The sequence below is a fragment of the Epinephelus fuscoguttatus genome, linkage group LG20 (genome assembly GCF_011397635.1).
Source record: "Epinephelus fuscoguttatus linkage group LG20, E.fuscoguttatus.final_Chr_v1".
In the NCBI taxonomy this organism is placed as follows: domain Eukaryota; kingdom Metazoa; phylum Chordata; class Actinopteri; order Perciformes; family Serranidae; genus Epinephelus; species Epinephelus fuscoguttatus.
Window position 1 is genome coordinate 17,354,230 of NC_064771.1, and position 15,635 is coordinate 17,369,864.

Here is a 15,635-nt window from a genome sequence, read left to right on the forward strand (position 1 = left end):
TCTGTGTCACTGTCAAACAGCGGCAGGCAGACGGCAAGCGGCCAAGAGAGAGATGATGAGGATAACATTATTTACTCTGAAATAAATCAGCGGCATGGAAATATTTTAGATTTTGAAGAAAATACGGGTCAACAGACAGAGCACATGGCGTACGTACAGTAAACAAGATAAAACACCATGGACCTGCCTGGACAGGCATCTCACTCACTAACTTCTCACTACAGCAACATTAGCTGCTCTGTATCAATGTTTGGCTGAAAAAAACGTGCATGCAGACTGAAATTCAACTGATCTGTTCTGTTGGGTGTTGCAGTGACTTAAACTAACAGTGAGCAGGAACAAAAATAACATTACACGTAATTTTTTAATGTAGGAGTACAGAAAAAAGTCTGCTAGCTGCTAAGCTAATTTATGCAATTTAAAGGAGAAGTCCAGTATTTTGCACTTTGAGCCCCATTTCTAGGTTGTTTATGGTGAAATAGAGTGGCCAAGACCAAAATAGTGACGATTGCTCATTTTCGGAGAATTTGGCTTTCCCCTGCCTGGCTTAACACTGCTGCCTATGGCCATGTGTGAACCTGTCCTAAAACCACGCTAAACATTCCTTTCCAAAGCCATGAAACTCACTGAGTGGTCAGTGGTGTTTGTTGATGTTCTGACATAAAAATTGTAGCAAACTGTGGTTTCCGTGATGATTTATATGACATTTAGTCTACCCCATTGGTTTTCTATAGGAAGCATCATTGTCCGTTGGTAGTAATCCGCCACCGGAAACGGAAAGGGGGTTGTTTACGACAAGGTTGTAGTCACTGTAGTCTTTTAGCTCAGCGAAAGTGCCAGCTCGACAGTGCTGTGTGGAAGAACAAGAACAAACGAAAAGTTTTGTAATAAGTCTAAACAACTGCACAATGGATTACTTGCTTGTAAACAGCCTTCCCAGTACGATGCCTTTGAACACGATGCCAACCTTCTTCTTCTGCTTCTTTTCTGTGTCACATTACATTGCAGTGGTTTCCTGCCAGTTGGCAACACCCACGTAGAGGAGCATTATCACCATCAAGTGGGCTGGAGTGTATAACCCTTCAGGGTCAAACAAACAATCAAGCGGAAGTTTACACACGGGTGTGAGGCAGGTGAAAAAAAGTTCCACAATCGAGATGAATAGCGAAAACACGGATGGAAACCACAGTTTGCTACGATTTTTATGTCAGAACATCAGCGAACACCACTGACCACTCGGTGAGTTTCATGGCTCAAAGCGCAAAATACCGGACTTCTTTAAACATGCTTAAGCTAATAATGAGCTGAAGTTGATACTTTTGTGAAATGATCTTGTTGTTAATCTGTGTTTTATGGCTCTTTGGGGAAGTTCGCCTTCAGGGCTTTAAGCTAGTTAGACCTGAAGTTTTAGTAAAAAGAAGACGGTTTGGGTTAAAATGAAAAGATTTCTTCCAGGAAGGACCTTGAGAGAAAGCCCTGAAGGTTATGCCATGTGATGTTTTATGTGTTAGTGTTGTTTTTATCTTTGAAGAAATCAATAGTGTTAAATGGGCATATAATATCGTCTCATATCAGTCACAGGCCCCTAAATTGCACCGAATCGAAATCGTATCGTGACAGACTTTGCAATATCGGAAAATATCTTATCATTGCCAAAGAATCAATATAATATTGTATCGTGATGAAACTGGCGATTTACACCCCTTCCAGAAAATATAAAAACTTCCTTGATGATGATGATGCCATTTCTAAGAAGGATTTGTGTTTTGCCTAAGAAATTAGCTTTGTTTTGATAATAACTCATTGTTTTATCTCCAGTACCTACATTTGATGTAAATCTGGCGAGGGAGGTTCTTGCATTGTCCCCCAGATACTAAGGGAGGCTCAAGGAACAAATGTGTGGAGCATCTGGAAGGTTCAAGACAAAGTCACACCCCCCAGCCAACCTTCTCCTTTGATAAGTAAAGAACAGTCCCTGAGTCATATAATCAAGAGAATTAAGTACATCTTGCACAACTAATTTTCAAGAGATATTAGTATTACTGTAGCTTTTAAAGTAATAATGCTATGTTAAAGGACTGAAAAGCTGAAATCAATAGAACAGCTCAACCCTCTCAGTGACATCTGAGATTAAAACCTTGAAGTCGCAGGTACTAGCTAAACTTGACACTTGCTATAGGACACACACTATATTAACTAACGTGAAAATTCGCTTAAAATTAGGTTGCGTAACACTTTTTCTATCCAGTGTTTTCTGACAGCAGAGATCCTCATGCCTTCAGAGTGATATTTAAGACATACGGCCGGTGTGGTTTATGTTGGCCGGCGTCACTTCACATGGACCGTGGCCTCGTTTTTAATGCCTTTTATCAATGTTCCTTGTGGTCAACGGATACCAGCTGTACGGCTTGGATTCACATAAAAACCTTGCACTCTGAAGAGCTCTTATACTGCAGCCAGGCCATGTGGTGATTGCCATGTCTCATTCATTTTGCTGACTGTTTTAATGCCTGTGACACTGTAAAGGGCTCGTCGAGTGGGTGCTGCCCGGGCATTTCAACTGGGGAGCTGGAGCCCTGCAGTTTTGTGGTGCGTGGGAGGTAAGTTGTGGTGGTGATGGAGGCAGGGGAGAGGTGGTTACTCCTCCTCATAGACACCCCATCTACAGAGCAGGTCTCATTAGAAACAGACATGGCCTGTTCGTCCTCGTAGAGCCTGAGCAGAACCCCAGCCCTCCCCCACTCCTGTCTCACCTTTAGAAAACACCTGTATTTTATTGTTGTAACTCCATTTCAGACCTGACCCCCTTTAGCCATGCTGCACCTCTGACCTCTGTCTTGACCCTGACACATGGAGGAGAGTAAAAATCAGAGCTGGAAAATAAAATTAGGGATGAAAGAAAAAGAAAGACAAGAAGTTGGGGAGGAAGAGGAGATGGTGGTTATAAAAGATCATGGGGGATGGAGATGAAAAAAAAAAGTGAGTAAGTACTGAGGCAAAGCAAAATGACAGCTCCTAGAAGGCTGCGGAATTGCTCTGATCAATCACGGAGCCAGTCGCTCAGTTGAGGCTTTGCGGACGTTAACTTTCATTTCCGTCACATCTGGGGCCTTTGTGAGGGAGGCAGATAAACTGTTTACCACCTGATCACAAGGCTTTGATAAGGACAAATTGCAGTATCAGTGGAGCCTGCGTGTGTGTGGGAGCATCACACTCACAGGTATTGCAGGAAATGGAAGATGAGGGAACAATTTGCACGCGGGGATGCCGTCTCAGGACTGATCTCCTGCCAGGGCCGAGGCGGATCTCTTTCTGTCAGCGCTTTGGTGCAGCAACAGGTCAGATGACTTCAGATTTAAGGTATGTGACCAAGTCGCTTGCCATTATATGATGAATGGCTCGGCATCTCAGCGCAACTAACATGGGCAAGTGCGGCCTGATACTGTGCCATTTCTAACCTCCCGGTGTTGAGTTACAGCTTGGGCCGGCTGCAGAAGGAAAAAGTGAGCGGAAGCCAGCAGGAGATTTTCGCCATGAAATTTCAACCAAAAGATCTTCACGGCTGTGAGCGTTGGCAGCTCTCGCTAATGCTGTTTTTTATTTTCTGGAAGTGATTCTTTACCTACATCAGGATCAACAGGAAAAAAAACTCCCTCTCTCTCCCTCTCTGCAATTGATTTGAATATTTTCCTGAGCAACAAGTACAGGAAACTAGTGTTGTTTTTGCAACCAGTCCAGCAAGAGGAGAGAAATGCTTCCAGCATAATATCAGGCTGAAAAATATTCACTGCAAATGTGAAATAATAAAAGGGGTAAAATACATTTTTCCACGAGGAATGCCTTGGTCAAGTGATAATATTATGTGGTGTGTGGTATGGGGGGAACATTTGTAAGGACAGCCAGAAAAGCTTCGGGCATAGTATCAATTCCTTCTCCCTGCTATGGTACAGCAACTCAGATATGCTGATATTTTTTATTAAAAGTCACCATGACCGTGTATGTTTCCAATAATAACGTCTTAAACTTTTTCAGTCACAATTACACAAGTATTACAAGGGTTAGAACGTCTCAATCAGCTTTTGTTTGAACACTTTGTAAACATTTCGCACAGCACTCGCCAAATGAAAAGTCAAACCGAGCTTAAAGTAATAATCTGTGGCATGTTCATATAAATAAATATTCATTTTTGCTACTCTCTTACTGATTGATTTAACACAAAAGTGATCCTTGTCCGTGAATATTTCTCCATTAGTTGTTGTAAACATTGAGTGCTTGTTAATTCTTTCCCAGAAAAATACTTCTGTTGCATGTTTCTGACAGCTGGAGAACTGGGTGTAGGAGCAGCGGTCACACCATATTTGCAGTGGTGCCACCAGAAATTTTTCTTAGGGTTGGCCAGATGGGGCCACTGAGAATCTTGGGTTGGCAGACCAAAACTAAAAGCCATAACTGATTTTCAGGAATTCTGTTATGCCAACACATTCTCACTCTGACTCATGGACCTTCCATGTCCAGATACAACATGAAAGGTACCCTGGGTGAAAGTTGGTTGACGACAAAGTTCTGCCTGTTACATACACTGTCTTCTTTCAAATTACACTTCCATTTTCACAGGAAATTTAACATTTACATGCAGTCTCTTTCAAAACAAACACACTACGTAAAAAAAATTGTGAACTGATGTTTTTTTCTTTCAACAACTAAACAACTAGGTTTAGGAAAAAAGAACAGGATTTGGCTTCATAATCTTAAGGAACGCGAGCAACGCTCTCCTGAGTGAAAGTCGATATTTGTTGGACCCATTCACCACCACTCCCACCCGCCCTACTTGGACTTTTGCTGCCTTAACTTTTGTCCTTGTCCCATTGCATTTCCCCCTAATGCCGCCGCGTGCCATTAAATTATAACGGCAGCTGGCCGTGTATCATACCAACGTTAAAGGCGGCTTTTTTCATCAGTGTCTGATGCGGCAAGTCACTGCCCAAGCACTGGATTTTGATGACTTCGGAGTGAGACTGGGTTGATTATGCAGTTAAAGTATCTAGGCTAGTTGAAACTTATGTCAATATGTAGAGGAATTGCTTACTGATATATTTTGGCTTCTTTTTCTATAGTTCTTGTCACTAATTATCTGATGTGTATAAACTAAAGGCCCTGATACGTCAAGCTGACGCTAGTTTTGGTGGTTTTCCCCGCACCGTTTGTACTAGTCAGCCCTTTACCCTGGCTTTTTTCAGCCAATTCAGCATGTTGAATCAGCATCGGAGACAGTGGAGTCTGTCAGTGAATGAAATCGATCTGATTGGCAATACAGCTCAGTGCACGAGAAGGGAAATTGAAGTGAGGAAAGTAAACAAAGGACTCAAGTCATGAGGGCATCACATCGAAACAAACTTGTTATACCATAAGCAAGGGCATAAATATAGAGAGTGCAGGCAGTGCAATTGCACAGGGGCCTCTGGGGTGGAGGGGCCTGTAGAGAGAGCAGGCCCTTGCAAGTGATTCAGATTGATCAGAAATATACCTGCATTCTGGTCTTACTTTTTTGATGACAAATACAGACTACTGCCACCTGCTGGTATGGAAAGTTATTTCCTCTCACGCAGGCACAGAACATTCGTGCTAGTTTGCCATTGGCTGTAATCTTTACGGTGTGTTCAGGTGCAGCTTTTTAGCCAAGTCACAGGCGACATGAAGCGATGCAACAATTAGACCTTTATGCCACTAATTCTTTGATGTTGGTTTGGTGTGTCTGAGCCTTAATATCAGTACAGTTAACATTTTGAGCTCCACAGCAATCTTGTTTTAATTTGTTACGTATGTTAGGTGATTCATTGTTCTTTAAAAGGTTAATTGTCCTTTTTCTTAAAAAGAAAAATATACAGTTCTAATTTGAAGGAGTACATGATTGTGTGAAATAAAACAGTTCCTGGGAACAAGCTTTCTCAAGTCAAGGGGAGACTTGTGGTTATCCAGCCTAATTTTGGAGCGATATTAAACCCTTTCCTGACAACTTATGCTGACGTGGTTACCACCAATGGATGCCTTGGCTTGTTTTGCAAGATACCACTAGCTTCAATGCTAGCTTAAAAAAATGAGCCTCTTTAAGACTGCCTTGGAGACACCACAGCATGTTTGAACAGAAAACAAAATGAGTCCCACCTAGAGATGCTCAAACCTTATTAGAAACAGAAAATGGAAGAAAAATAGATCAGAACTGCTGATGGATTGACAAGTGAAGTGTAACGAATGCCACAGCTGTTACAGACAGGCCTCTTACCTTTGCAGGCTCGTCGGTGAGTGATCGGCCTCGCCATGTCTCTATAAAAGCCCTCCTTGCAGTAGTGGCAGTGGCGGCCTGCGGTGTTGTGACGGCAGTTCATGCAGACGCCTCCGCTCTTCCTCCCCGACAGCTTATACAACTCCATGTTGAATCGGCAGCGACGGGCATGGAGGTTACAGTTGCATGCTGCAGAGGGAAGAGAGAAAAGTTATTAGTTGTGTGAACATCAGCAAAGGAGGGTAAATGTAAAAGTACCTTCACAGTATTTATCCTTAAAGAGTCTAAATGGAAGTTAGCTCAGATGAAATATTCACACGGAGTGTGCAATGCAGTAAAACATATGGTCACTACCAAGTATATCGCAGGAGAGTTGGCGGAGATTTTCCAGTGAGGCAGTATAACAGTGACTGGTTTATAATCTACACTGCGGCTGTGTGCTTGGCTGCTATTCCAGAACTCATCAATCAAAAGTGATATTTGCAGAGCTCATTTTCTCCATTTCATAATTAATGAATTCTGCTTCTCTCGGCCCATTAGTTATTAATCACTGGAAAGAGAGACATTAATTTCATGAATCACTGATGAGTAAAGACTCCTAAGATCTATTAAAAGCGAGAGCGATTCAGATAAAGGAACGGACTCGAGCTAGCTGTCTTCTAAATGAGGCGAACCGCAATATATGGGACATGTGAAGTGAGGTTATATCTCTTTGCAGTCCCTCTCAGATGCCTTTATGTCTCTTTGCCTCACCAGTCTTTCCATTGATTTCTCCATATTAGACCACATTCACCAGCTCTGACATTATTCAGAAACTCCGCTCTACTCTCTACATGTGGGGTTTGCATTTGAGAAGCCTTAATGAGAAACCTGCCCTTCTTGTTTGTGTAATAGAGTTTGATCCAGACCCTCTGCTGGTTAAATCAGAGTCAGACCTGGGACCTGAAGACTTGGCCGCAGCTTCAAAGACAACTGCTGCGGAGCTTAGCTCTGGTTCAAAGTTATCCGCAGATAAATTAGAAAGGAGTAAACAACAGCAGAGCTGTTTGACCAAAAATGTCAACAGTTATGGCAAAAGAAGGATTATTAGGGCATCACAACAGAGGGTGATATTAATTATTCTGGTGTGAGTGTGATTAAGAAACATGCACTAACAATAGATGTTTAGAAGAGAAAAAGACACAACAATGGGGAATAAGCAAAGACAGAATGGCTCAAGGACTGGGATGACTTTATGTATGTGTGGCTTTGTGTGCCATACAGTGACTGGTGAGTGGGAAGTTAGAGAAAAGTAATACAAGTACTTTTATGAGTCAGAGAAGGTAACAAAAAAGATGTTTACTTGTCACCTGGACTCCATTTTCCAATGTTTTTGGGTGTATGTGACTAATGGAGACAACGGTTTTTCAAATTGAGTGCACCGCAACAATGTAACAATAATAAACAACAGTGCACCTTCAATTTACTTCCACTAAAAGTGCTTGTTTTTGCCACTGACGGGCTCAGATTGTTATTAGAAGTGTCTGACAACATTATGGAGAGGATCCCTACAGAGTAAGACTCTTTTTGTTCAACTAGAAACAGCCCTGAAATCACTATCGACAAACCCACCAGACTCCATTTAAAAAAAACAGTAATTTATCATTGAACAACACACTTAGAGTCAACGGAAACAAAATAAAACTCACAAAAACCCTCTTGGATTGACTTTCCACTCTTCCAACATTCACTAACTCTGGTTTGGTTGAAATAAACCCTTAATTCACCCAGCTGGATGTGAAAATGTGCTGTCTCTATACATGCTAAAATTACTGTTTATTTAAATGGAGTCTGGTGGGCTTGCTGATACAGATTTTGGGCTTGTTTCTCATTAAACAAAAAGATCTATCTCTGTAGGGATCCTTTCCATAATATTGTCAGACACTTAAAATAACAAGCGGAGCCTGTCATTAGCAAAAACAAGCACGTTTAGAGGTATAGACTAGCGGTGCACAATTGCCCCAAGTGGTTACATTGCAGCATGTTTCACTGCTGCTGCCTGCAGCGCTCTTGTTCAATACTAAACAAGTTTCAAAAAGTGTTTTCTTCATTAGACACTTCAATACATAATCATGGGACTATAGGGTCCAGGTTGAAAATTACCCAAGTTACCCTTTAAAGTCTCTTTCTTCATCACCAGCTGACACATGCACTGCTGCTGCAGCCAAGGTCAGCTCTGCCGTTACACTGAGCTCAATGATCTGTATAATGTCAGATGAGCTCCTTGCAGTTGATCAAAAATGACTGTTAATGACACTCATGGTTCTCTCACGGGAGAGGAGTGACTTGAATATATATGTCCAGTAATATGTAAGCAGTGAATGATATGCCCCTCCATCCACACTGAAAAGGGAAGCCTGGCACCAGGTTGGGAAAGAGGCCCAGTTTTCCCTGGTTGCAGACCCTGGAAAAAAAAGGGGGGAGCACATTCCCAGACTGTTTCCCAATTCCATCTGGTTATTACGTGGCCCGATTTGTATGGAATTCTGTAGTTAATTAAATATTTTGTCATGTATGGATCCATGTTGTGAAGAGACACCGCTGGATGTTTTGGTGTGCTCTCATGAAATGGCAAGATGAGGACTGACCTTTGACCCTGGATAAAAATATAGATATGTATTCTGATGGAAGCGTGCACACTGAACAAAGTTTTAAATGACATGTTGCATGTTTTAACTAAAAAAATGTTCCAAATTGAATCGGTGTGGATGCATGTGTGTAGTGTGTGTGTGCATGCGAACAACTAAACAGCCTGTCCAACTTCTTCTAAGGGGAATGTGACAAAGAACACACCAGCTCTGGTGAGCGGCTGGGGCTGCTGTGGGGGGTGGGGAGACTGAGGTGGGGGACTGTGATTATGATCAAGCGTCTCAAACACACACACAGCTGTGAGCACTTGTGTCCATTAACACCTTGTAGCAGAACATGAAAGCGATGGATTGCGTTTTCTCCCCCGCTGAAGTACTGACGTTGCCTCTCATGGCATCTTCTCGATTCTCTGCTGTGCAACAAGATCGGGCAACAAAGTCCGAGGCAGGAGAGGATACGTTCAAGTGTGGAGAATGCAAAGAAAGTTCCAGAATATAACCTTTGAATGATTTAGCATGTGTAGCGGTGACGGCTTTAACAACAGCCAGACTTTTTGTGACTGACAGAGAATTATAGAATTAGTGTCTGGCAGAAAAAGTAGTTTGGGAAAAGATGAATGAAACTGTGAACTAAGGTTGAGAAACTAAGCAAAAGGCACTCAGGTAGGTGTCTGTATGCATGTTGTGGGTTTTCTATGGTGTACATGCTGCGTGCCGTTAACTTCAGCTTGGAGCTGCAGCTGCCTAAAGATCCTGGAATGTTTATGGGTTTGTTTTGAAGTGCTTGTGCGCACACACACACGCTGACACCCCAACCTGCCACCCCCACCACCGCAGCAGCCTCCCCCCCCCACCCCCCCACCCAAATTAGGCTCAGCGGGGATAACTGAACGCTGTTGAAGGCCATTTTTCAATTCATTAACACATCAAAGCCTCACTGGTGCTTTGCAAAAACACTTATTCTTATCTGTTGGAAAAGAGCAGACTTTTTCTGTGTTGTTCTGTGGGTGGTGGAAAGTCAGCAAAGAATCTGCGATCCTCCAGTGAGCGCGGCTCCTTTATGGGTCAGTGTCCAATTCAAGGATGCGTAAATCTGGTTCCTTGTGTTGTCGTGGAAATCAAACAACAAACACAAGCTACAGGCTTGGCAAACAGAGGGATGCTGCAACAAAAATAAGGAGGGGGTGGAGGCAAAGGAGCAAGAAACCCCTAGGAAAATATTAGAGTAGGGAATAGCTGCACCACTTTGTCATCAAAATAAAGTGAGCCAAATGCAAATTTGAGTGGAATAACTGCAAGAGTAAATTTCTATCTGATATATTCCTCTACACAGTTTGCACACGTCTCCATTTGTGACGTAGGTGGTGCTTACTTCCTAACTTCCTACAGGTAAGGTCAAGCTGCTCTAATTCAGCTTTCATTAAAGGTGCCTCAACAAGTACATGTGTTCCAAACAAGCTCACAGTCTGGCCTGTCATGTGTGTGCTATGACAAATTGGCCCGTAAAGACTGCCCTTCGACAAATAAAATGCAAGTGTGTTTGTGGAGTGCACCGCCTCTCTGCTCCCCTCCATATGTCAGGGATAAATCTAACCTCATTTTTCCTTCAGCTCCACCAAAGCCAAGCCGGTAAGCACAGCCAATTGATTTTGGATGCCTGTGCAAAACCCAAATCCCATGGCTAAAATTGGTCCTTGAAAATTGGAGGGCCGCTCTCCCACCACCACCCTCTCCCCTCTTGGCCCCGGCCATGGTCCAGACCTGCTGCAGCCCCCCTTGGGTGCCCTCTCCGCCTGGCCAAACAGGCTCTGCTATATGGGCTCCTGCCATCATGTGTGTGTGTGTGTGTGTGTGTGTGTGCTGTGTGTTTGGGCTGAGTTCCGCCTGGCTGCTCCAGCCACCTGCTCAGGGCACCGAGGGGAACACCCGGTTAATTAGCTCCTCATTAGAGCCAAAGCAGTGTACAGTGTGGACAAACACACACACCAGAGACACTCCTTCAAGCGGTAGTAACTGCTCACATAATGACATGGATCAAGTAACAAAAGACGCCACAAAAAAAAAAAAAGTCAGAAGTGAGACTTAAACAGATGTAAACACCGCTGGGTCTGTAGACTCTAATGAGCTGTGGACAACAAGCTGAGACAAAGATTTAAGAACTCCAAGCCGAGGACTAACAGGAAACTACAACTCCTGTAGTCCTGCTGTGTGCATTTCGTGGACCGTATAATGTACACAGGAGCGTCTACCTCGCTGTAACAAAGCTGCTTCAGAACCACTTGCTCTTTCCTTCTCTTCCACACAGACATATCTTTCACTTCTACTTTGACACCACGTCTCAGCCCTCCCCTCCCTCCAATGGTTTCTGCGGTTAGCCTCACGCCGTGGGCTTAAGAGCCAGCTCTTGGAAGCCCTTTTGAACTGAGAGTCCCCTTAATTCCTCTCCCACCCCTCCCCTGAGCCACCCTCCCCTCTCTCCTCTTACTTTCACGAGACCCCATCTCAAATACTCTCACTGCTTTACCTCTCCCTCCTTTCGCCTGTTTCCTGCCCCGACCCTTTCTCTTGTCCATCCTTTCCTCCATCTCCCCTCTCTCTCTCTCTGGATGGCATCAGCCGGGGGAAGATTTTAACGAGATTAGGCTGGAGGGTTGCCATGTTGGGGGGCCTGGTGTCAGAGGAGAGTTGAGCTCTGTTCCCTCTCTCTGGTCCACTTCACTTCCCCACATCTAAACACTGTTATCTGTGTCCCGTCTTTGCCTTCACTCTCTGTCTGTCTCGGTTGCGCCCCCCCCCCCCAGGCAACGTCCCGCAGTCCCGAGCACAGGGGCAGAAGTAGACGACTGTTGTGCAATCAAATTATCATGGCGAATCAGTAAAAAGCGAGGTAAAAACAGATGTACGTTTGCCATGACTCTTGGCATACACAGCCATGAGGTCCAATCGGGGGGATGCATGCGATGCCTGGACTGGTTTCGAAATAGAAAGTGACAGATGGAACCTACTGTGTAAATTCACCGCTGAGGCCAGAGATGACAGTGGCGTGGCAGAGGGGAAACCTAATGTTTTTCTCTAATCAGGTTGTATGTGAACGCAGAAGACTCTTGAGATGATGATGGGTCACCCAGAACAGAGCAGTAAAAGTAAAATCCACTGCAACGACCACCATGTACTTTTCAATTTGAAATGAGATCACTTTCAGTTTTACAGGGACTTTTATGTCAATGGTTTGATGAGTGTGAAAATGATGTGTATCATACGTGGCCTCTGCACATTTAATGAACACCTATGGGAGATACTGACCCAGCATATGAGACAGCTCTCTCCACAGCCATCATCAAAACACCTGATGAGGAAATATCCTTGGAAAGGATGGAGCTCATCCCATTAACAGAGTTTCAGGAACTTTGAGGATCTGTTACAAGCATTAGTGAAGCTGCTGTGGTTTTTATTATTAGCTTTATGTTTTAAAGAAATGACATCACAGGAGCTGAGATATGCTGACAATTACTCCCTAGTGTGGGATAAAGTACTGTCTATTATGCAGGATTTTCCTTATAAAATGTACAGACTCATACAAAAGTAATCCCTCTCAATCATCACTTGTGACTCACTAGGAGTTCGTGGCGTCATATGCATCTGCAAAGCCATCTGCCTGGTTTTTCTTATTTCGTTCTCATTGTGCAGCGTTCTGGATGTTTACGGGCTGCAACCTTTGAGCAATGGTGTGTAGCTCCCGGCCAATAACAGCACGCAGGTGAGGTTAGAAGTGGCCAGGTAGTAGCAGCATGCATCCAAGAGGAAGCTATAAATATTGCAAGCAAAGCACAGAAAAACGCAAATATAGCAAGGCGAAACACCAAGTGTAATCTCATTCCAACGCGAGAGTGAATAACTTTCACTGTTTTCTGTTTGACAGGTCGTTGCCAGGAGTTAGCTTCTTGAGCTTTTCTATTACAACAAATGTAATGCTCTTACAATATTAGCTTAGCCTGGAAATCCAGACTCAAATCTAGAAAGATTTTGAGTCTGGCCCTCACCGATACACCCTTCCTACCCAAGGGGCAGCACTAACTGAGGTATATTAAATGCCGCTGCACGCAATTGGATAGCATGATAGCCAATCAGAGCAAAAAACAAGGTGACGTATTCATTGCTCTAAGCCCCATTTGTTTGCCGAACAGTGGGGCTAACTGATATATTATGCTTTTGCTGTATCCCGTCGGCAAAACGGCAAGAACGTCCTTCCTGGAAACGAAGGCTTCTAGGGCAGTCTTCTGCTCCTCTCCCAAGGAAAAAGATAGTGTAGTTGGCTTAGCGTTTCTTCCAAAGCTAAACTGAATGGACGCAGTCCCTCGGCAGGTGCCATCTTGGCTGTTTACTTTTAGACTCCTACGGCGCAGCGCTGTCGTCATCATGTTACGCCTGCCCAGAGCCCGCCTCTGTCAGATAGACTGATCTGATTGGTCCGATGGCGATTCAGCAGGCTCTGCTAGCCAGATTCCCATGCAGTGCAAATTCAAATTTGCTGGGGGCGGGGCATCTGGATTTCCAGGTTAATATTAGCTTGCAATGTACCAACAAGCAGTGTAAGGAGGAGGGGCCATGCTTGAATGCTGTTACGAACAGTGACCAACAATTCCTGCATAGTATACCTTTAAGAGTCAGAAAATGTTGGATCTGTAACAAGCCTCAGTAGGGTTGGGTACCAGTACCTATAATTACCATCTACCATTAAAAAATGGCACTTTTTCCCCATAGTTTACTTTCTCTGTAATGTCAGAACTTTAATTTCTGATGTAGTATAGTACAGTATGGTGAAAAGCAATTCTGCTCCTCTGCTCCTTGTAATCACACATAGAACTAATCTTCTCTCTGTGTGTCTGCTTTTCTAGCAGTGAAACTGGACTATAACAAAGAATATAGAAAACGAAATGGACCAGATGCTGAAACTATCACGTTAGACCGGTGCTGCAACTATAGTTTTGGCTCGCTGGGGAGCTGATGGAGCTCCACGGCTGGCTTCTCGGCTGCAGGACACCTCTACCTCCTGTCTGAAGTTGAACCCAGTGGAGTGCCCCTTTCATTCGTCACCCATCTGTAGATCAGTCTCAGCAGTCAAACTTGTACACAAACCTAAGAAAAACAGCTTAGTCTTCTGCGTCCTTTTATGTCACTCCTGCTGTTCTACAGTAACAGACAACTTCCATTTCACATGCATTAGTGTATGAATGTTTACATAACGTACACATAATTTCAAGCACAGTGACAGCAACCATGTCAGTCACAGTTAGACAAAACCACAGTCAAAGGGAGCCAAGCAATTATCGTGCACTCATTGTTAAAAAACAGACATATATTTTCTCTTAACAGTCTCTGAATCTCGCTGCCACCAGCAACACCGGCTGGCGGCCAAAAACCACATATTTTCTCAGGCAATAGAGCACAGAGGCCCGCAACAGCATAAAAAGAGGCAAACTGTTACCAAAACACAGATAACTCAATGAGAGAAGAAAAAAAAGGCTGAATTCAGCAAAAAGAGAAATATATATGAAATAAAAGAAGAGGTAGCGGACAGGAAAAGGTCCAGGCAAAGAAAGTTAATCTATGACAAGAGTCAGTTACACAAGGATAGAGAGGAAGAGAGTGCCGACGGTGACGGGCACCTCGGGAGGTGATTGCTACCATCTGTGGGGGAGAGTGGATGGGGGCCTGGGAGAGCAGGGTGGGCACACTGCAGCTCCACCAGTTTGCTTTGGCACGGGGATGAAACGCTACATCGCACTACTAGATTACATGTGGCTCTCACACATGCGAAGAGATGCATATGCACACACACGCACTTGGCCTCGGGCAGCCGCAGAGCATTTCCGAAGGATCCAGCGCTTTAACCCGGTTGACATTAACGCTGTTATTTGACACTTTGCTGTCCTTAACATTTGTTTCACCATGTTCCCTGCTTGCCAGAGAGCCTTTATGGGTGGCTTCATAGAGCAAGAAAAGCATCAATTCCTTGTGGGTTGGCCGAGGACCAAAGTTGCAATACTGACAGAGGGAATAAAAGCAAAGAGCACGGCTACAGTACAAACTGACCAAACCCTGTTGTCTCAGCCAGATAAAGGTCTTGCTTCAAACACACACACACACACACGCACACGCGCGCGAAAGCAAATCTCACACACCTCATGTTTGTTGGCCTCGCTGTGCCGTTGCCCCTGCGTCTCACGCAAACCACCCCAGAGGCATCGTTTCATAGGGCTGTTGATTTTAGAACAACATTCCTTGGCTGTGTAATTATTTGAAAGCACAGGAGGTTTCTTTTTTTAAATTCACTTTCTTTCTTTCACCCAGCAACCCCCTTCAACACACACACACAAACATCTCCTGCTCATTTATGTGTCGCGCTGTAAGTAATTGAAGTGTCGGTTCCCTGTTAGCCTCCAGCGACAGGCGGTGGAGGCGGAGGGGGGGTCTTTAAGTCAATTAGCGAAAGTAGGAACATGGCACATGCATGTAGTAATATCAAGGCAGCTCTGGCTTTCTTCGTCCTCACCCATCTACACTCCATCTTCATATCGTGTTGCCCTCTAGGGACGGACAGCAACATTTCAGCTGGCCGTGAAAGACAGTTTCAGGCTGCTGTGTGCTGCAATGATGGATCCTCAGGGTTCAGTGTGGAAATTCAACGCAATCCAGTGAGGTTAACTTTGTTCTACTCAAGACCAAAC

General features: G+C 44.1%; 1 protein-coding gene across 4 annotated transcripts in view; it reads right to left on the reverse strand.

The window, feature by feature from the left end:
- Nucleotides 1-15,635, reverse strand: part of ntn2 (netrin 2) — a 53,141-nt gene that overhangs the window by 15,379 nt on the left and 22,127 nt on the right. For all 4 annotated transcript variants that reach the window (XM_049564209.1, XM_049564210.1, XM_049564208.1 and 1 more), the window contains exon 3: nucleotides 6,281-6,469. In XM_049564209.1, coding sequence (XP_049420166.1) covers nucleotides 6,281-6,469 — 189 coding nt within the window. The remainder of the gene's footprint in view (nucleotides 1-6,280; nucleotides 6,470-15,635) is intronic.